General features: G+C 16.1%; 9 protein-coding genes across 9 annotated transcripts; 3 read left to right on the plus strand and 6 right to left on the minus strand.

Moving 5' to 3' along the window:
• Positions 1–177: 177 nt before the first annotated feature.
• Positions 178–703, minus strand: PGAL8A_00223000 (conserved Plasmodium protein, unknown function; the record flags this gene model as incomplete). The annotated part of the gene is made up of 2 exons (XM_028670946.1): positions 178–306; positions 608–703. The coding sequence occupies 2 exons, from the start codon at positions 701–703 to the stop codon at positions 178–180; spliced, it is 225 nt and encodes a 74-aa protein (XP_028527648.1).
• Positions 704–1,413: 710 nt separating this feature from the next.
• CYC1 (cyclin homologue, putative) lies at positions 1,414–2,400 on the plus strand (the record flags this gene model as incomplete). The annotated part of the gene is made up of 1 exon (XM_028670947.1): positions 1,414–2,400. One exon carries the CDS (start codon positions 1,414–1,416, stop codon positions 2,398–2,400), a length of 987 nt encoding a protein of 328 aa, XP_028527649.1.
• A 582-nt stretch (positions 2,401–2,982) lies between these two features.
• On the minus strand, positions 2,983–3,327 carry PGAL8A_00223200 (mitochondrial ribosomal protein S6-2 precursor, putative; the record flags this gene model as incomplete). The annotated part of the gene is made up of 1 exon (XM_028670948.1): positions 2,983–3,327. The coding sequence occupies one exon, from the start codon at positions 3,325–3,327 to the stop codon at positions 2,983–2,985; it is 345 nt and encodes a 114-aa protein (XP_028527650.1).
• A 772-nt stretch (positions 3,328–4,099) lies between these two features.
• On the minus strand, positions 4,100–9,680 carry PGAL8A_00223300 (conserved Plasmodium protein, unknown function; the record flags this gene model as incomplete). Its single annotated transcript, XM_028670949.1, has 15 exons — positions 4,100–4,120; positions 4,325–4,465; positions 4,597–4,680; positions 4,773–4,892; positions 5,021–5,230; positions 5,327–5,395; positions 5,476–5,685; positions 5,796–5,912; positions 6,028–6,156; positions 6,320–6,413; positions 6,500–6,667; positions 6,781–6,960; positions 7,061–7,167; positions 7,371–9,089; positions 9,648–9,680. 15 exons carry the CDS (start codon positions 9,678–9,680, stop codon positions 4,100–4,102), a joined length of 3,402 nt encoding a protein of 1,133 aa, XP_028527651.1.
• Positions 9,681–11,292: 1,612 nt separating this feature from the next.
• Positions 11,293–13,296, minus strand: PGAL8A_00223400 (YL1 nuclear protein, putative; the record flags this gene model as incomplete). The annotated part of the gene is made up of 1 exon (XM_028670950.1): positions 11,293–13,296. One exon carries the CDS (start codon positions 13,294–13,296, stop codon positions 11,293–11,295), a length of 2,004 nt encoding a protein of 667 aa, XP_028527652.1.
• Positions 13,297–13,959: 663 nt separating this feature from the next.
• Positions 13,960–16,194, plus strand: PGAL8A_00223500 (conserved Plasmodium protein, unknown function; the record flags this gene model as incomplete). The annotated part of the gene is made up of 1 exon (XM_028670951.1): positions 13,960–16,194. The coding sequence occupies one exon, from the start codon at positions 13,960–13,962 to the stop codon at positions 16,192–16,194; it is 2,235 nt and encodes a 744-aa protein (XP_028527653.1).
• Positions 16,195–16,401: 207 nt separating this feature from the next.
• On the minus strand, positions 16,402–17,531 carry PGAL8A_00223600 (zinc finger protein, putative; the record flags this gene model as incomplete). The annotated part of the gene is made up of 2 exons (XM_028670952.1): positions 16,402–17,372; positions 17,480–17,531. The coding sequence occupies 2 exons, from the start codon at positions 17,529–17,531 to the stop codon at positions 16,402–16,404; spliced, it is 1,023 nt and encodes a 340-aa protein (XP_028527654.1).
• Positions 17,532–18,698: 1,167 nt separating this feature from the next.
• Positions 18,699–21,511, plus strand: PGAL8A_00223700 (conserved Plasmodium protein, unknown function; the record flags this gene model as incomplete). The annotated part of the gene is made up of 2 exons (XM_028670953.1): positions 18,699–20,908; positions 21,097–21,511. The coding sequence occupies 2 exons, from the start codon at positions 18,699–18,701 to the stop codon at positions 21,509–21,511; spliced, it is 2,625 nt and encodes an 874-aa protein (XP_028527655.1).
• A 55-nt stretch (positions 21,512–21,566) lies between these two features.
• Positions 21,567–22,198, minus strand: PGAL8A_00223800 (zinc finger protein, putative; the record flags this gene model as incomplete). The annotated part of the gene is made up of 4 exons (XM_028670955.1): positions 21,567–21,602; positions 21,706–21,830; positions 21,920–21,979; positions 22,105–22,198. The coding sequence occupies 4 exons, from the start codon at positions 22,196–22,198 to the stop codon at positions 21,567–21,569; spliced, it is 315 nt and encodes a 104-aa protein (XP_028527656.1).
• Between the last annotated feature and the right edge of the window lie 569 nt (positions 22,199–22,767).

Raw genomic sequence — 22,767 nt, forward strand, 5'->3', positions numbered from 1 at the left:
TTTTTTTTTTTTTTTTTTTTTTTTTTTTACAAAGTTTAGATAAAACATATTTTCTTTATATTTAAAAATTTTTTGTCTGCATTTTTCATATAATATTTTTTTTTACTTTTTTGTTCTTTCTTTTTATTATTTCTCATTAATTCATCCTTTATACTTTAAAAATTTGATTAATTTGTTTTAATGAAAATTATTATTAAGGATATAATTATTCATCTCTTCAATATTATTTTTTTGTATAGGATTATATACAGAAATTTTGTTGTAGATCTTTTTTTTATTCTTATCAAATTTTAAACTTAAAAAGCTCTGCAAAAAAAAAAAAAAAAATAAAAAATAAAAATAAAAATAATAAGAAGAAGAAGAAATAAAAGGAATTAAAATAATAAAACCAAATTATTAAAAGATCAAACAAAATATGACAAAATAAATTAAAATAATGTAAAATGAATAATGTGAAAGACATAAAAAAATATACAAAATATATTTACTATAATTAAAAAAATAAATATGCATATTGTTATTAATAGGAAATATTAATCTTATTTTTAATTTGTATTTTTATATAAAATAGATTTTTATATTTATTAAAATAAATATTTTGTATTACATCATAAACTAAATTTTTAAAGTAGAAACTAGGTATTATTATTAAAGCAAGCCATGTAAAATGTATTAAATTTTTTTTTTTTTTCTTTATAATCATTTTAAAAAAAAAAAAAAAAAGTTGTATTCTTCAAAATATTATATATTTAAATTTGAATTTTATATATTAATTGTAAACTTTTTTTTTTTTAGTGATATTTTTTAAATGATATATATTTCGTTTTTAGAAAAAGTAGTACAAGAAATATTCTTATGTAAAAATGTATATAAAGTATATTGTAATAAATAAATTAATTCTGTATGTTAATTTTTTAAGAAAGCTACAAGATAAAAAAAAAAAAAAAAAAATCAATCTGAAAAGATATAAGTTATAAAATGGTATTCTATTATCTTGTTTTTTTAATAAATTTTATAGTTTATTATTATTATTTTTAATTTGTAATTTTTGTAAATAAACACATAAGAAAATTCTTGACTACTTAAATTTTTTAATACGTTATTTATATAAATAAAACATAAATGAAGAATATAAATAGAAAAAAAAAAAAAAAAATAATGAAATATAAAAAAATAAATTTATATTTTTTAATTAAAATTATAAGAAAAAAAAATATATATATATATATGTGGAATATTTGTAATTATTTTTTTTTTTTTTTTTTTTTTTTTTTTTTCTGTATAAAATATAAAATTTATAATAAAATATATGTATTATTATTTTTAAATTTTCAAGAACATATATCATTATGTTTTTAAGAGATTATTTTTTTTTTTTTTACATTTTATATTAATAAAAAAAAAAAAAAAAATATGAATTACCCAGAAGATACATCACATATTAAAAAATGGTTTTTCAAAAATGAAAAAGAAATAAATGATATATGTTTAAAAAAATATAATGATTTTAAAGAAAAATTTAAAAATTATAAAATTAGTATACCTAAATATAATGATATAGAAAAGACGAAGTTATATTTTTGTTATCAGCTTACGCATTTTTGTGAAATTAAAATGTTAAAAGCTCAAATAGTCGAATGTGCTATTTTATTATATAACAGATTTTATTTAAAAGAAATTATTTTAGTTTATGATCCTAGAATTTTAATTTTCACTTGTATTATATTAGCTATAAAATTAGAAGGATATGGTAGAATGTATAAAATGAATGAATTTTTTAGTGATATAGATATAAATTTAGATAAAGTATTAGAACATGAGAATATAGTTTGTTCTTCCTTAGATTTTGAGTTGAATTTTTTATATACTAAAGAATGTATTTATTACTTAAAAAATAAATTTTTAAATTATATAAAAAAATATATAAATAAAGATAATGAATTAAATAATTCTTTTGAAAATATATGTGATAAAATTTATATTAACACATCAAATGACTGTTTGAAAGTTATTGAGAATTTTTTTATTACCTTTACTTATACTCCCTCTCAAATAGCATTATACTGTTTTATAAATAATATAAAAATTTATTTTAATATTGTTAATGCAGATAAATTTATTTTAGAGTTTATTACTAATAATAACCAAATTCTCTTTCAAAAATTAAAAAATAAAATTGATGAGCTTCATATCAAATATAAAAATCATCTAGATTTAAGAAACACATTTGATGATGAAAATACGACTAAGCAAATAGGTGAGACATTAGATATGTGCATTGATATTTATGAGCTTTTAAGAAAAAAAAATAGTAAAAAATCTAGAAAAAAAAAACTGAATGATGAAGATAATACTCAAAACGAATCTAATAAAAAAGTTGATATAAAAAATGAAAACTAAAAGAGAAATATCAAAAAAATGATTATATTAATTCATTTTCTTTTGTCAATGGAAATTATTAAAGAAAATTTTTAAGTGAATTTTTTTTTCTATATATTAATTAAAATGAAATATAGTTGTAATATTTAATATTATATATATATATATATATATATAGGTATATAATTTATTCCTATTTATATAAAAGAATTAATATTATTTTGTTAGAACAAATATATTAGTCAAATTTGATTAAGTTAATTTTTATGCAAAAATATTTAAGGTTTTTTTTCCTTTTGATTTAATGCTTTACAGCATCTAATGGCCGTAAAAAGTAGTGTTTCTATTATTTCATTATAGTATAATTTTAATATAAAAAATATATATATTTTTTTAATATATATGTGTATTAAAAAACATAACATAATTTTTTATTTTTTGTCTTTTTTTTGAAAAAAAATAATAAAATGAAAAAAAAAAAAAAAATATTTGTTTATTATAATAAAAATTATATATATATATATATATATAAAAAAAAAAAAAAAAATTAAGTTATTCCTCGAAAATTTTTATTTTTATTTTTTAATATATTTGTGTCATAAATTATTCATTTATATGAGTAAAAGGTGCAACCAAAAAATTTGATCTATATTTCATTTTAACATTCAAAAATCTTAGAATAAAGGTATTACTGTGAAAAAATTCATTTAAATCTTTTATACTTTTACTATTAGAATAAAATGTAATACAATAGAATCTAGCAAAGTGGAATGTACCTACCTTTGGCTTTTTTATACAAAAGGCAAATTTTCTCCAACCTAAATCATTTATATTTATAATATTACCATTATATTTATTTATAATAAAATTGAAATTTTTCATTAAATTTTTCACGTCTTCTTTTTTTATATGTTTATTTAAGGCTATATATGATTCATACAAAACCATTTTTTTGAAACTTTCTTTTTAAACATATTTTCTTGATTTTATAGAAATACTTATATTTGAAACTATTATGTTTTTTTATTTTTTTTTTTTTTTATTTCTATATTAAAAATTACATTAATAAAATATATTTATAAAATATATTTTTTTCTTATATGTATGTATAAGATATAATCTTCAAAATATATAAAAGGTTTACTCTATTTCATAAAAATGGCTAATTCTTTTTGTGTTGAAATATTAAAATACTTTATAATCCATTTGGAAATAAAGAAATTAAAGAGATAATTTTCAAACATAAACTTTTGCAAATAAAGATAAATATGAAAAAAAAAAAAAAAATAAAATAAAATAAATCAATAAAATAAATTAAAAAGATAAATATTAAATTTTAAAAAAAAAAAATACAAAAAAAATTAAAGAAAAAGAAATAAATTGCTAAAATTATATTTTAAAAACATAAAATCAGAAAAACAAAAGTTTAATAAAAAAAAAAGAAAAAAAAAAAAATATTAAAAATAAAATGATAAATAAAAAATATATACAAATATTTAATGAATTTTAAAAAATAAAAAGTAGGAAATAGAGCACAAATAAAATAATATAAAATTTCATTAATATAATTTTATTATCCTATATTCAATAAAAGAAAAACAAAAATAATTTTTCAAATGTCATGTATATATTCAGCTACTGCTACACTATTATTGCCAATTTAAAACAAAATAGAAAATGAGGGATGGAAAAAGATACTCAAAACTTTATCAATTCACATTTATTTCATGTCTGATGGAGACTAAAAAAAAATTTTACATTCATATTATGTAATAGATATATATATATATTTTAACTTATTAATTTAAATATACTTTTTTTAATATATTTTATTTATAATAAAAATACGAACACATTTTTTCGTTTTTAATTTTAAATTAAAAAATATAATAAAAATATTTAAGTTTTTTTTTTTTTTTTTTTTTTTTTATTTAAGAGTTATTACATGAAATGGTTGCAATGTTACTTCCTCAATATTTATCAATTGTTTAATAAAATACTCAGCACTAACATATTTTGTTTTTTTATTTTCACAAACAAAGTCAATCAAATTTCTAACTTTTCCATGTGGCCATTTCAAATTTAACTAAAAAATTCGAATTTACAAAATAAAATTAAATATTGTAATAATCTCAATATTATGAATACACGTTATATTAATATGTATAAAAAGTATTAAATTAAAAAAAAAAAAAAAATACATATTTTTATTCTTACCTCTGATAATATTTTTTTTAAACTATTTACATCAATAGCAGATAAAGATTTCCATGGAATACCATAGACTTCTTCAAACAAAGACTGTAAAATAAAAATTAAAGGAAAATAATACAATATAAAAAAAAAAAAAAAGTTTAAATAATTAACTTTATTTTAATATATATTCTCTTTACTTGAACGGCATTAATGTCCAAAAGTTCAACTAAAATCTGTTTAACTATAATAATAAGTACAAAAAACTCTTCTTGATTTAAACCATTTTTATTATTTCTATCAAATACTTCCAAGAATTCCTAAAAAATAGTTAAAAAAATATCATATTTAAAATTTGCTTTATCCTTTATCTTTTTTTTTTTTTTTTTTTTTAAAAAAGTTTATATTAATATTTATTATTATTTTTTTTTTTTTCTTTAAACATTACTTTAATATCATTTTCTGAAGTTAAATTAATTCCTTGTGATTTCAAAAATTTTAAAATTTTTGCTGAATCTATAATCCCTCTATTTTCTTCATCTAATCCTACCCATATACTAAACATTTTTTCTTGTATATTTGATGGTACTGTATTTGATTTAATTAACAACTGTCTCCAAAATACTTCTCCACCTTCTTTTAAAGCATGTAAAGTAGACTAACAAAAATATAACAAAAAAAAATAAATAAATAATAAGAATACATAAAAAATATAACAATTTAAAAATATAGAAAAAAAAAAAAAAATTTTAACCTTTATTTTTATAGCATCAATAAATTCTGATATTCTTTTTATGTTATCAGATCTTTCAAATTCCCATACCTAAAAAATAAAAAAAAAGGTAATATATATTTATCCTAATATTTTTGATTTTTTTTTGATTTTTTTTTTTTTTTTTTTACTTTTTCTAATAATTTGGTATCTATTAAATATCCAGTTTTGCTAATCATAATATTGTAATAAATTATATATTTTAGGATAAAGAAAAAAACTAAAATACATACACATATAGCTATACTTCCATAACTATATAATTGGAACCAAGTTATATTATCTACCCTTAGTAAGAATATCCAGCATGATAATATGATTAAAAAGCAGAAACATAATGTCTAAAAATTCAGTAAATATTTATATATTTATGAATTCAAAATTATTTAGTATTTAGAATTAATTCTTTTTAAAAACCAAAAAGTTTTTATTATATATATCTTATTTTTACTTGAAAAATAAAGTTAATAAGAGGTGGGCCATTCCCCCAAAAATAAAATAGTTGTTCATGCTTATTTGGAAATGTTGTTTTGAAAAAAAAATAATTCAATGTAGAAGGATATATTGACTAAAAAAAAAAAAAAAAAAAAAGAAAAAAGAAATTTTATTAAATAAAAAATAAATTTGTATTTTTAAACTATTTATTAAATTACTAAAATTTATAAATATAAAATTTTTTTTACTTTTTGTTTCGATAATTTATAATAAGGGATAATATCTTTTTTACTTTGTTCAGACGATTCAATATGATAACGATTTAGTAAATATTTTGAAATGTCTTTTGGTAATAGTTTTTTGTCTATGTTATACAACTATAAAAATTAATAAAACAGAAAATTACTTATATTTTTTGTAATATTTTTTTTAAACTTGCATAAATAATATCATATTGATATTCCAAATATCATGTATATAAAATTTATTATATCTATATATATATATGTATTTTTCTTTTTTTTTTTTTTTTTTTTTTACGTAAAAAAATAAAAGTATTAATCCAGTAATACAAATTAATGATAAAGTGTTTAAAAAAATAACCTCTGCTTTTAATCTTATATTAAAAAATGGTCTATAAAGAAAAAAAAAAAAAAAAAAAATAGCGTTTTTATTACAAATAATAATATTTGAAAATCTTCAATTTTTTTAATTACAAACCTTAAAGAAATACATATGAATATTAAAAATAATATAACAGTATTTGGAATTTTTATTAATTTGACATTATATTTTAGTAGACATGCTCTCATATACTCATAATAATAATATCCATTCGGATCTAAACCAGGAATACTTATAGCATCAACATTTTCAGAAAAATCATATCTATAATTATAATATAAAAATGTATTTTTTTATAATTTACTTAAATATATCAAAACATAATTTTTTTTTTTTTTTATTCTTTTTTTGTATTTTTTCTTATATGTATAATATACCTATGGGCTAAATATTTAGAATTTCTAACATTCTTTAAAAAAAAAAAATTAGGAAGACATCTTCTTTTGGAATTTTTTATCTCTTTCACTACACTTGAAACATCACAATTATCAGCTTCTGAAAACCACTTTAATATTCTTCTTGTTACAAAATGTATGTTTATTATAAATATAGAATAACTTAAAAAAAAAAATAAAAAAATAAAATAAAATAATATAGTAAAAAGTTTTAATATTATATTATTAAAATTGTAAATGTATATTATATTTACTTATTTACCATACTAAAAAATTCATAGAAATAAAAAGAATTTTTTCAAAAATTATTTCTAAAAGTGGTTCCACATTATGAAGAACTTTATCAACATTTCTTTCTTTTGGTAATATCTGAAAATAAAATATATAAAAAAAAATTATTCATACATATATAATATATATATATAAATATATTATTGAATTTTTATCATTTTTTTTTTTTTTTTTTTTTTCTTTTTTATTATTTATTTATTTATTTTATATTTATTTTTTTCCCATTTCAACTTTATGAATTTTTATTTTTTCCTTTTTTGTTAAAATTTTTATATACTCACATCATTAAAAATAATTTCATCTAAAGCTTCTGCAATATTTGATTGAAGAATTCCCCATATCGTTAAATTAATTATTGTTATTAATGATATTTGTCTAAATGCTGTATTAAGTAGATCTTTTCTAAATTGATCTTTTGAATTTCTAACGCTTTTTTCAATAAAATAAACTATATTTTGTATAACCAAACTAAAAATTAATGTAAATAATATTATAAATAAAAAAACACAATTTTTCTTATTTTCAAATTCCCATAAAGTTTCCTTTGCTTCATCATTAACACTGCAAAAATCTGGTCCAAATGATTCATAATTGCAGTCTTTTAAAATTAATTTTTCATGTTCAAATTTCTCATGTATATTTGATTTTATACCTAAAACAAATTTTATATTCTTAACTAATTCATGTACATCTAAGAATTCTTTAATATCTTTTCTTCTTAAATTAAAATTTTTATTTGATGCATTTTTTTCAATAATATTATACACATATTCATGAATATTGTTTTTTGGATTTTCTTTGTTTCTTTTAGATATTAATAATTTTATTTCGTCATTTTCATCATTATCTTTAATAATATCATTATTATTCTTTTCACTTATATTATTTATTTGCTCTTTTCCTTGTTTTACTACTTCATTATCTATTTTTGTTTTACTTTCTTCATTTATAGTCTCTATTTGATTATTTTCATTTTTTACACTTTCATTTTTTACACTTTCATTTTTTACACTTTCATTTTTTACACTTTCATTTTTTAGACCTTCATTTTTTACACTTTCATTTTTTAGACCTTCATTTTCTGTTTTCTTTTTATATACTTCGTTTATGCTCTGATTATTTTTGCTTTCAATTGAAGTTTTATCATTTTCTTCATTCTCTTTTTTATTCTTTTCATCTTCTTCATTCTCTTTTTTATTCTGTTCATTATCTTCATTCTCCTTTTTATCCTTTTCACCCTCTTCATTCTCTTTTTTATTATAATTTCCAAAATAACTTTTTACTAATTCTATATTTTTATAAAAGTTTAAATTCTTAAGTATATTGCTTAAATTCATATTGTTAGAACTATCATCATTTTCTGTTTTCGTTAAATCTGACCAATTTGAATGTTCATGCCTTTTTACGACTTTATCAATTTGACCATTATAATTACCTTCATCTAATTTTTTCTGATAAATTGTATCATTTTTAATTGGATTTAAATTAGTCTTTTCATTTTTATCATATTGAATGGGTCCTCTTCCTAAAGAAGTTTCTTGAATATTTGAATTATCTTGTTTAATACTACTATTATTATTTTCATTATATATTTTATTTTCTTTTTCTTCATTTTCTCTGCTTATATATTCATCTTTCTTTTCTTTTTTTCCTTCTTCTTTTCTTATATAAGATTTAATATCATCTTCATAGTTTTCTCTTCCTTTTTCATTACTAGATATGCTATTAATAATATTTCCTTTTTTAGCAGCTTTTTGTAATTTTCTTAATTTTTTAGCTTCCATTTCTTTTTTCTTAATAGTCTTATCTAAGTTTGATTGAAAAAATAATAGATTTTTTAGTTTTCCAATGTTATAAAAATCATTTTCCTCTTCTTCCAACTGACGATAATTTAATTTATAACTATTAACATCTTTCTTTATTTTATATTCATTCTCTCTTGAGATATTTTTCTCAAAATAAAATTCTTTTAAAATGCTTAATGGATATTTTAAAAAAATCTATAAAAAAAGAAAAAGTATCATAAATATTAAAAAAAAAAAAAAAAGATAATATAAAATTCTTTTATATATATATATATATATATTTATAATAATAATAATAATAATAATAATCACAGTTGTTATGGAAAAAATGATAATTAACAATTTATCACATTAATTATACATATAAAATCAATAAAATATATCATAATAGGATAATACTAATAAAAATTTCTGACAACATATTTCTATTTATAATATAGATAAAGAATAAAATAAAAGAAAATTAATATAAAGAAAAATAATAAAATGTTTGAATATTTCTATACAATAAAAAAAATAGAACAAAACTAAAAAGAAATATATTATAAAAAAAAATTTAAAGAATAAATAGAGAACAGTGTAAAAAAAGAAAAAATAAAATAAGAATAAATATATAAATATTTATTTGTATATATATAAAAAAATGAAATTTTTTAATATAAGACAATAAATATTTATTATATATATATAAAATGTATTTTATATATTATCTAAAGTATTTTTCTTTTCTTTTTTTTTAGATTTCTAACGAACACATAACAAAATTAGAAAGTAGAACTTTAACATATTCAACTCCTGGTACAAAGTATTAAAAAAGAATATAAAAGATGTTAAAATATATATTTTATTTTAATAAATAAATTAAAAAAAATACATAAAAAATTTTTCATTAACAATATTTGTATTTTTACTTGTTACAAAAAAAAAAAAAAAAAAGTTTTTAGTTGATTTGTTCTGTTTTCTTTCCTTTTTTTTTTTTTTTTTTTTTTTTTCTTAAAATAAAAGTATTATTCTAACCTTAAAAATATGATTGATGTTTTAATTTATAAGTTACCATTTATTTTCTAAAGTATAAAATTTTCAAATTTGTCATGTTTTTTCTATAAAATTCTAAAAAAATAACGAAAAAGAGATTAATAGTTACATTAGTAATAAAATATATAATTTCCTTTTATATGCACTTTCTTTAAGTTTCAATAAAAAATTAGATTATTGTAATTCTTATTTTAAACTTTAAAGAATGATACTTTTTTTTCAAAATTATTTTAATTTTTTTCTTTTTTTAATCTCTTTAATTTTTAATACAAAATTTATTTTCATATATTTTTTACTTTTAATTTTTTATCTTATATACATAAATTTTTATCATTTATGCTTAATATATATAGAAAAAAATATATATTCACCTTTTCAATAATTATCTATAATACACTTTATACAGTTTTGTATCATTTAATTAATAACAACAAAATTTCTAAATTTTAATTAGTAATTATTTACCATTTATTATTCACAAAAGCAAATTTTTAATAGTGCAAAAAAATAAAAAAAAAAAAAAATTATGTCTTATATAGATATTCACACACTTTAGAACAAAATGAGATGTAGGCAACCAGGTGCACAATAAAAATAAATTGAAAAAAATATTATAAAAAAAAAAGAAAAGAAAATAATAACATATATTTGATAGCATAATAATAGTAAATGTCCATATGATATTATGTTGTTTATTTGGTATAATGTCAATGATATTTTTATTATATAAATATTAATGTTATTATAAGTATACATTATTAAGACCACTTTTTATTTTTAAGAATATAGATTTACCTTTTTTTAAATAAGTAAAAATGGAGGAATAATAAAAAAAAAAAAAAAAATGAAATTTATATATTTATATTATTATTATTATTATTAACTTTATATTTATTATAATTTTTCTTATTATCAAATTATTTTTTAATATAATTTTTTCTTAGTATTTTAGCTAATTCATTGTACTTTATTTTTTATTAAATGTTTTATTCACATAGATCCCTTTTTAAGTTATAAAAAAACATTGAGAACATAATAAATATATTATGTATCTTATTCGTAATTTTTTTTTTTTTTTTTTTCTCTTTTTCTTATTTTTTAGTTTTAAATATAAAAGTAAATTTATTATACCAAAAAAGTTCATTTAAAAATAATAAAAAAAAAAAAGAAATATAGTACAAAAACAAATAATTTAAAAGATAGAGAAGAAAAAAAAAAAAAAAACTTTTATTATGTAATGATTTTTATTTTTTTTTCTATTATCTCCTTTGAAAAAAAAAAAAAATAAATAAATAGCTAAATAAATATTAGGAATACAATATATGTATATATATATAATATATATTTAAAATTAAAACTATTTTTAAGTATTATCAAAATCATTATTTTTAGAATTTTCCTCTATTTCGTCTAATTTACTTTTAAAAAGATTAACAATAAGATAAATTTGATTATTAACTTCATCATAAACTTTTTTATGATGTAAAAATCTTAAAACTTTGAATGCTTCTACGTTATTATAATATTTTTTTGTTAAAGGATCAAAATATTTTCCTTCTAAATTTGTTATGGCACAAATTTTATTTTTATTTTTTATTTTTTCCAATATTTCCTTATTATTATTGTAATTACTGTATATTTTTAAATCATTAGGATCTGTAACAATGTAAAGCTGTTTTTCTTCTATAGGAATATTATTCTCTTTTTCTTTTAATAACAAAGGAGCGTTTTTATTAGTAGATATTTTATTATTATTTAAAATTTCAAAATTTAATTCATCATTTTCATTTAAATATTCTATATTTAAATCTTCACAATTATCTAAATTTTCAATAGTTAATTTCTTGTTATCATTCAAATCTTCATTTTTTACCTTATCCTTCTCATTACAAATTTCCATTTCTAATTTTTTTTTTTCATTTTCTATTATTTCCTTATCATTTTCATTATCTCTTTTTTCATTTGATTCTTCTAATTTAGAAGATTGTATATTTGATTCGTTCGTTTGTTCTTTATCAAAATTATCCTTAACTTGAATAAATGAATCTGAAAAATCATTCATTCCTATATTTTCATTCGTTTTATTTATATCATAACTGTTTTTTACATCATTTTTTATTATATTAGTATTATCTGATATATTATTTTCTTTTAAATTATATATATTTTCTTCTCCTTTATTAGGATAACAAGGATCTAAGCTATATTTCAGATTTTCATTTAATGGATTAGTTTTATTTTTAGAATAGGAAAAACTAATAAAAATACTTTTAGGTTTATAATATATAATTTTCTTATTTTCAACATATTTTTTTTTTTCCTCTTCCCATGCTTGTAGTTGTAGTAGTGATTGCAAATTATACTGTTCAGTTAATTTTGCTTCTTCTAACCTTTCCTCTCTTGTCATCTCTCTTTGCATACATTTTTTTCTTTTTCTACTTTCATAAAATTTTTTAAAACGATTTTCTTTTTTTATTCTTCTCAATTCAGAAAGTTTTTGCATTTGTTCGGTTTTTTGCCTAGTAGTATCTCTTGTAGATCTATTTAACATTAGATACATATTTTCCAACTTTTTTTTTTTTTTTAATATCTTGTCATCATACAAATTTTTATCTTTTTTTATCTCTTCCGATTTCACTTCCTCATCACGTTTTTCTAGTGTATCATTATTTTTATTTTCTGTTAAATCATACTTTCTTTTTTTCATATAGTTATATTTTAATATATTATTTTTTTTTTGTTTTTTTAAATTTTCTAAATAAGAATACATTTTTTTTTTTTTTTTTTTCTCTTCATCATATTCATTGTCATTTTTATTTTCATCTTCATCTTCATCTTCTTCTTCTTCTTCTTCATCATCATCAAAATCAGAATCTGTTACATCTTTATATTCTTCTTCTCCTTCTGAGTTTACATATTCTTCATCAATTTCTTCTTCATCCCACATACTATCATTCCAAAAAATTTCATCTTTTTCTAAATCTTCACCGATTAATTTTTTCATATTTTTTCCTCTATTCTTTCTTTTTGGCATCTCAAGAGCTATCCCATAATTTTTTAATTCGTAATCTTCATCTTCTTCTTCATCATCTTCTTCATCTTCTTCATCTTCTTCATTTTCTTCTTGTTCTTCCTCCTTTTCCTCATCATCTCCCTCATTTTCTTCTTCATCTTCTTCATCTTCATCATCTTCATCTTCTTCTACTTCTTCTTCATCCTCATCTTCTTCCTCATTTTCTTCCTGTTCTTCTTCCTCTTTATCTTCTTTTTCAACGTCACTTTCATTGATTTTACTTTCATCAGATTCATCATCTAAACCATATATATTACTCTCTTTTTTTCTTCTTGTATTTTTTCTTTTTCTCATTATTCACTTATTAAAACTATTTCACATTAATTTTTTTTTTTTTTTTTTTTTTGAATTTAAAAAAGTTATATTTTTGTAAATATCAAATTTTTATTAAGAATTAAATTTTTATTTGTGTAGTTTTTAAGTCTCTCACAATTTCCTTTTATTTTTTTTTTTTTTTGTTCTTTAATTTTTATATTTTTTTTTTATATATTCTTTTTATTTTAATAATTATTTCAATTATTTTATTTCATTTTTATTTTTTATTTTTTTAATTTTAATCTTATCTATTATATATATTTTTATTATTATTATTTTTTTTTGTTTTTTCTCTAATAATATTCTATTATATTTGAACTTTTTTTTTTTTTTTTTTTGTTATATTTGTCAATGTAATAATAAAATGGTAAAAAAAAAAAAAAAAAAAAATAAATAAAAGTTATTTTTCAATATTATAATGAATTATTTCATGAAATATTTAAATAGAAGATTTATGAATTTATTTTTTATATTAATATGAAAATATTACTTTTTTTAGAAAAACAAAATATTAAAGTATCATAAAAAGATGATTTAAAAACAGGTTAAGATGAAATGCTAATTCCCATCATTGTAGGCTTTAATGCTACATTTTTTTTTTTTTTTTGATTTTATAAAAAATAGGAATACGAATTTTATAATATGAAATTTATAAAAAACATAATAAGATATAGGAAAACAGTTTTTTCACATTTTCATAAATCATATTTATGTAAAAAGTTTTTAAATTATCTTGATCCACATAATACAAATTGGAGATGCTTTTGTTTTTTATTAAAAAAGGATATAGATGAACAACATGAAAAGAAAAATATATGTGTAGTATATCAAAATGAAATAAAGGACATTTATAAGGATAATGAACTGAAGAAAAATGTTAAAATCATAAATAATAATATATGTGAAATAAATGAAAAGTTATTAAAGGAAAATTTAAATCAATATAATTTGTTCAATGTTTATCTTGATAAAATTAAAAAAAAAGAAAAAAAAAAAAAAATAATAAATCTAAATAGCGTAAAATATTTTGATGATTATATTTATTTGTTCAACTTAGAATCACTACTAGTGTATACTTATAATAAATTTAAAATATTTAAAAAAAAAAAGTCTATGACTAACAATGATTTTTATTATTTTTTTAAAATTTTTATACAATTTAATGTTATTTTAAATGATTTTTTTTATTATAAAAATGAAAAAAAATGCAACGAGTGTTTTATAAGTACATTCCAACCATATTTAAAGAATGTTAGTCTTATTAGGAAAATAGAGAAAACTTTTGATGAAAATTTCTACTTAAAAATTTTACAGATAATTAAAATATATAATCAAATTAATTTTTTTAATAAATTAAAAAATACAAATTTTCAAATTTTACTAAATCGATTAAATATATCAGATAGACAAAAACATTCATTAAGAATGAAAACCCCCCAAAAAGAATTTTCTGATAAAGATGAAAACCATTTATTTTATGAATGTATGAGTTACAATGAAAAAGATTATATTTATAATAATGATTTGGATTTTATAAAAAATTTAAAAATATTTGATAAAATTTATGAAATTAAGAGTATAGAAAATTATTTATACTGCAAAGATGAAGATAGTAAAAAAAATAAGAATTCTTGTGTAAGTTTAGATAAAATTTATTATTATAATAACAAAATAGAAAACCCTGATTTTTCTAATAATAAAGTTAATAAAAATAATGAGTTAATTAATGACAAAATAGCATGTGAAGAAGGAATAGATGAAAATATAAATCATTATCTAAATTTGGTTAAAGGATTTAGTTATTTATTAAAAAATTTTATAAAATATTTAAATGATGACGGAATGGCAAGGTTATTTATGAATTGTTCTAAAATGTTTGACAAAAAAGATACTAATGAAGTATCTTTATTTTATAAAGAAATGTATGAAAAAATTAAAAAAATGAAAAACATAACAAATAAGAATCTTGCATATATTTTAAACGGATGCAACTATTATTTAAAAGAAGAAAATTTTTACTTAATAAAACATTTAAAAAATGATTTATTAAATAATTTTCGTAGAAATGATAAAAAAAGTAATTTCAATATATATAACATTACACCATCACATTTAGAAAATATAGTATTCACATTTTCAAAGAATAATATTAAAGATGAAAAATTATTTTTATTATTTACAGAAATTATAAAAGAAAAATATGAAGGATTTTCTTGCATAATTTCCATTAATATTTTAAATAGCTTTTCTCTTTTAAATTATGAAATGTTAATATTTGATTTTCTATATGAAAAAATAAAAAGTTTTGACTTTATAACTTTTATGATGTGTAAAGGTAACAATATTATTAAATTAATAAAAACATTATTACAAATTGAATCTCGAAACTTCTTAAAAAAAGAAAATTCCAATATAATTCTCAAAAAAAGCAAGATGCATAATATAACATTGAGTAACAATAACATAAATGAGAAGTATATAGGAGAAAACACTATTGAAAAAGACAATCAAACATTAACAGAAGAATATATTTATATAAATCTTATTATTGCTTTATTATATGAACACAAAACATTCAAAAGGAACAGCTTAAATGAAAATATAATTTTAGACATTTATAAAAAACTTCTTAGACTACATATAATAAAAGTGAAAAATAAAAAAGATTTAAACATTTTAAAAAATATATTTAAAAAAAATTATAAAACATTTTGTATTAAAGAATTTGACAAATATTTTGTATTCTCATTTATTAGTTTAAATTTTAATAAAATTAATTTTCATAAATTAATTTTTGCATTACTAAAATATAATAATTTAATATGTGAAAAAAAAAGTACTAATAATTATAAAGAAAAAAAAAAAAAATTTATATAAAAAATTCTTTTTTTTTCTTTTTTTTTTTTTTTTTTGTTATCGTGTTAAAAAAACAGATAAAATAACAAATTAAAACATAAACATAAAAAAAATAAATAAAATAATAAATTTTAAATTTTATAAAAAAAAATATATTTTATAATTATTATTTCTTTTATATAATAAAAAAAAAAAATAAAATAAGAGAAGAAAAGAAAAAAAAGTATATTAAGTATCTATTTCAAAATATTTATTTAAGTATTGAGTATAATCTTCTTCTTCACTTGAATAAAATTTATAATCATTAAAATTTTCTGTAGTGTTATTAGTATCATTAGTATTTGTTTTATTATCTTTATTATTTTTTTCAAATGTATTTAATTCCTCCTTTGATTCATTATTATTTTCTGAATTAATGTTTTCTAGTATGGTATTTTTCTTAGATAATTCATTGTGGTTTTTATCATTTTGTAATATTTTCAAATTATCTTTATCTATATAACATTTTAGATTATTTGTTTTATTCATATAATTTTTTACTAATTTAAAAAAAACATCAGCTTTATTATATTTAAAGTCTAGTTTAATTAAATCAATTATCCCATTAATAAACCAGGGATAATTATCTTTTTTAATTAATTCATCTACATTTATTTCTTCATAATTATCAAAATTGTGATATTTGTGAATTAATAATTCCATTAAATAATTTTTATTATTATACAAAAATCTTATTTTATCATCTTTACTTAAAACATTATCTACTTCTAAGTTATATTCATCTGCATTATTAATTGTGTTACCTATTTTAATATGTTTAAATTTACAAAAAGGATTATTACATGAATTGAAAATTACGTTATTACGACAATAGAAAAGTTGATAATCATGAGAAAATATGCAATTTTTTTTATCACAAGTTCCTTTTACTAAAAATTTACATAATTTAGAAATTTTATAAATTGGTATAACATCATGAGAATAAGAACAGTTTTCATTATGAATACATTTTCCTTTTTTAAAAAAAAACTTACAAGTTTCTTTTTTTTGTTGTAATTTATAATCTTCAAATAAGTCTACTATTTTTCGTTTTCTATTTTTTGTTATACTTTTCTTTTTTTCATCAAGTTTTGCATTTTTTCTTTTCTTTTTCTTTTTTTTACTTTTTTTCTTTATAACTGAAGTATTAGTCAAACCACCTAAAAATTAAAATAAAAAAAAAAAAAAAATTTTTAATACAAATTCATAATAATCCATAATATATATTAAATGAAATATAAACAAGTGAAGTTATAATTTTATTTACCTGTTATGGTACTTATTTTTTCTAAAATTTGTTTGTCGTTTATTTTTTCCATTTTTTTTTTTTTTTCTTTAAAAGAAATAATATAAAACAATTTTATAAAAAATTGTAAGTTTTAAAATTTATGTTAAGAAAAAAAAAAAAAAATTTATTACGAAAAATAAAAAAGTATTCTAAATAAATTTAAAATTCTATAAAAAATATTGCATTTTTTTTTTTTTTTTTTTTTTCAAATTTGTATACATAAATTTGATTACAATTTACACGTGATTCTATTACAATTTCTTTTTTTTTTTTTTTTTTTTCTTTCTGTTTAACGATCGTTAATTATTCATATATAAACATATTTTAATTTTTTTTTTACTTTTTTACGAATTTATATAAATAAATAAATGCACAAAAATAAATAGGTTTCTTTCTTTATTCATCATTTTTTTTTTTTTTTCATATTCTACATATAAACGAATACAAATATGATACTATTTTATAAATATATAGGATATTGAAAAATGTAAACAAATGTTAATCATTACAATGATTTATTATCATGACCTTTAGATTGTCATCAAATTATAATTTTTATAAATACAGATTTTAAATGGTTTTTCACAAATATACATAAAAAAATGACTAACTTTACGTTTTTTTTAATAAATTATACATTTAAATAATAAATATCAGAGAAAATGTTATATTTGCATTTACATATTTAAAATAAAAAAATATATAAAATATATTTGAATTACTATATTTTTATATATTGATTATTTTTTATGTGAATGTAGTAAATATTTAAAAATATATATCATAATTTATCTTTATGATGTTATATATGTCTATTTTTTTTTTTTTTTTTTTTTTTTTTTTTTTTTTTTTTTTTTTTTTTTTTTTTTTTCTCTTATTCATATTAGGGTAATTAAATATTATTGTCTAATATATCACCATCCTTTTTGTATTATTTTAATAACACACTTTCTTCTTTTATAAAGACATATTTAAAAAAAAATGAATAACAATAATTCTTTAATATATATATATATATAAATTGAAAAATGTCAAAATGTAAATGTAAACGATTTTATTTTATTTTTTTTTTTTTTGAAAAACTGCAAGGTGAAAAAAAATTTGAATTTTCATTTAAAGTATTAAATAATTAAATACCCCAATTAATATATTAGTAATTCTTAATAAAATAATTCATTAATAAAGTCATATAAGTAAAATGAAAAAAACAACGCAAAATATTAAGAAAGCTAAAGTAGTAAATGAAAAAAGTAATATGAAAAATACTAATATCGAAAATGAGAAAAATAATAAAAAAAAAAAAAAAAAAAAAAAAATTCTAAAAAAAAAAAAAAAAAAAAAAAAAAAAAAAAAAAAAAAAAAAAAAAAAAAAAAAAAAAAAAAAAAAATTCCAAAGGAAAAGATAGAAAAAGAAGAAAAAGTAGAAATAACTGAAAAAAAAGAGCTATTAGACAACATTAAAATAAAAAATTACAATGAAAATGGTAATAAACTAATAAGCAAAATAACTTCATATATTGAATTAAAGGAAATACAAATCCAATATGATTTATTAAACAAATACTACATAGATAAAAAAACTCCTTTTTTTTATATTGATTTAAATATTTATAAATGTATATATGATACTTTTTTTTTATCACCAAAAGATAAAAACTTTGATAAAAAAGAAAATTTATTTTTAGAAAATTCTGTGTATTTTTATAACGTTATAAATAGTAATTGCTTAAATGTAATTTTCTATTTTTTGAAAGAATTCTTTAAAGAACATGAGTTAGAGTATTTTGAAAATTGTAGTGAAATTATGCAATTAACTTATTTATTTTTTTTTATTTTGCTAATAGATTACTATTCATTAAATGATAGTATTAAAATATACTGCATAGAAAATTTTAAAATACTTTTTAAGATAAAAAATTTGCTATATGAAAAATACATAAAATACATTAATAAAAATATGTTAAATAAATTCATTTTATTAAATAAAATAGAAAATAATAATAAGAAAAATGATTTTTTTATTTTTGAAACAAAAATAATAAATGAAATACTAAATAAAAACAAAATAGAATTTGAAAATATGACAGTATATATAAATTCATCCAAAAAATTAGATAAGTTTTATTTTATAAATTTACTTATAAAAAATAAATCTTATGAATATATTAATGGTAATATTTTTTTAGATTTATTTACAATTAATATTTATACAAATAAAAATTCTTCTACTTCTTCAAAAAATAAATTTCCTAATTTTTCTTATGAAGAAAGTTCTAATATTACCGTTCTAGATGAAAAAAACTTTTTCTTTATGGAAGAACAAGATAATTTATTTTCTTACATATATGAAATTGAAGTTCCTTCTAATATTTATAAGAATCAAAATTTAGATGTGTATTATATTGAATCAAGAAAAAACGTAAAAAATATAGAGTTATGTCAGGTAGAGATATTTAAGAGGAATAAAAGAAACTCTATGAAAGAAATTTTAACTGAAAATAAACAAAATGAAGAAGATTTTGAAAAAAAAGAAGATAACACAGAAGAAGATTATATAAATGAAAATGAAATGATAAATATGAATGGTAATAAAGAAAATAATATAAATGAAAACTATACCAATAAAAAAAGTTACATGAATAAAAATCTTAGAAAGGGAGATTATGAAAAAAAAGATGATATGGAAACAATTAATAATGAAAATGATATTTATAGAAATATTTTAAATATAAATGAAATTAATGAATTTGATATTGATTATAATGTAATTAAAAAAGAAAATAGTATATATGAAAAAAACAACATAAATTTAAATAATAGAGAAAAAAAAGTTGTAAATGATGAAATAAACTTAGTCAAAGTAGTAAGTGAACAATTTGTGCATAATAATAAAACATATTTAAAAATATATAGCAGTAGAATTAGTAATTATTATATTGATTTAAATAGTATAAATAATTTACCATATATTCATTGGAAAATAAAATATGAAAAAAATAATGTAATTATAAAATTGAAAAGTAAGATAATCAATGAATTTATCTTTCAAATAAATAATAATGGTATAGTACTATTAGATAATGGAATAGATGTTTTAAAAGATATTTATAATAATAATTTTGATATATATACATTATTATTCATAATGAAAAAAAAAGGAATAAATTTTTTAATTACAAATGTAGAAATTGAGAAATTAGAAAAAGAAAATTATAATTTATGTAATGAAATAATAGAAGAAAATATAATTAATGATATTTTATTATGTTTTAGATTCATAAAATTTTATTCTTCTAATCAAAATTCTAATAAATCTAATATAATAATAAAATTAATGGAAAACCAAGAAAAATTAAAACAAATATTTGCAGATTCTTTATATATAGAATATGAAAATAATTTTTGCAAGTATATATATATATATATATATAATAATAATAAAAATTAAAAAAAAAAAATAAACTGTGTTACATATAATTTAGAAAAAACAATATTCCTTTATAATACTACATATATTTATTTATATATTTAGTTCTCATTTTAGATTCTTATTATTTTATTTGTGTTTTTTTTTTTTTTTTTTTTCTTATTCTTAGAATTTCTAAAATTATGAAAGAAGGCAATGAAAAAATGTTCGTAAAAAATTTATCAAAACATAAATCAATTTTATTCTGTCTTTTTGAATTATGTGAATTCATTATTTTAAATAATAAAAAAGAAAAAAAAAATATAAATGATAATGGCAAACAAGAAAATAATGAAGAAGATAACAAAAATGACGTGATTCTTTTTCAAAATTTTTTAATAAATATATTTTCAAACAGTAATATTCAACAAACAAATGAAATAGTGAAAGAAAATGATAATTTAAGAAAAAATTCTTTACAGATTGTTAAAAAGGATAAACTTTCAAATTATCAATACAATGATATGTTTGAAATAAATGAAACAATACATAATTTATATTTGTTTTTAAAATTAACTAAAGTTATTTCTCTTACAAATATTTAAAAATAAAATTAAAATATATGTTTAAATTTATATATATTTTTAATTTATTTTTAAATTAAAAGGTAATTTCTGCAGCCTTTAGTGAATCTTTCTGCAAAAAAAAAAAAATAAAATAAAATAAATGATAAAAATAATAATGAAAATAATAATAATAAAAATAATAATAATAATAATAATTATATATGAAATATTACATAAGTATATACTTTCTCCTTATTTAATAATTTAACTCTTCTTTTATGTTTTTTTGTTTTTTCATGTTGCTTCATTGCATCATTATTTATAAAATAAATATCACAAGCAAAACATTTAAATTGTCCTATATAAAGTTTGTGTAAAAAATTATATGATTTCATTTTAAAAATATATTTTAGTTTTTATATATTCTTATTTATTTTTATTAAATACCACATCCTTTTAAATCTTCATCGTGAGGAAGATCTGGTTTGTTGAAATAATCTTTATAAACTATAAAAAAAAAAAAAAAAAAAAAAAATGCAATTAAAAGACAATATAAACATATATGATTTTTATATTATGTTTTAACATTTTTGATGAGAAACATAAATTTATTATAAATATTCTTAATTTACCTTCATCAAAATCTCTTTTCCTTTTTCTTGTTTTCAAAATTTTACTTTTTATAGTATTACGGGGATTTTTTTTTTTTCTTGATGATAATACCATTGTAAAAATATAAAACAATAATTACATAATTATAAATATTTTTCTATTTATTCTTTATTTTTACATAATTAAAAGTTTATTTTACTTTTGCTATTTGTTTTTTCCTTCTATTTAGGAATTAAAAACATTTTTTTTTTTTTTAAAAAAGCTATTCTATAATTTGTATGATAAAATATGTTACAATGAAATACTTAAAATTACATTTGAAAAGAAAGTTTTTTTCTTTTTTGAAATTTTTTATTTATATGTTATATTTATTAAAATTATAATTTTTTATGTTAAAATTAACGTTTCTTTAATATTTTTAAGTATTATTATTTTTTTTTTTTTTAAATTTATGAAAATATATATATTTAAATTTTAAAAAAAAAAAAAAAAATACGTCAATTCATTTTGATCAAATATTATTTTTTTTTTCTAAAAATAAAAAATTCAATGTCAATTTATCTTATAAATATTTACTTTTTATTTTATTTAATTTTTTTTTCTTTTTTCTCTTAAATTTTTATATAATTAAAAAGGATATATTAATTTAGATTATTTCAAAAATAAATTATCTCGAAAGTCTT

Source organism: Plasmodium gallinaceum, assembly GCF_900005855.1.
Source record: "Plasmodium gallinaceum strain 8A genome assembly, contig: PGAL8A_v1_76, whole genome shotgun sequence".
In the NCBI taxonomy this organism is placed as follows: domain Eukaryota; phylum Apicomplexa; class Aconoidasida; order Haemosporida; family Plasmodiidae; genus Plasmodium; species Plasmodium gallinaceum.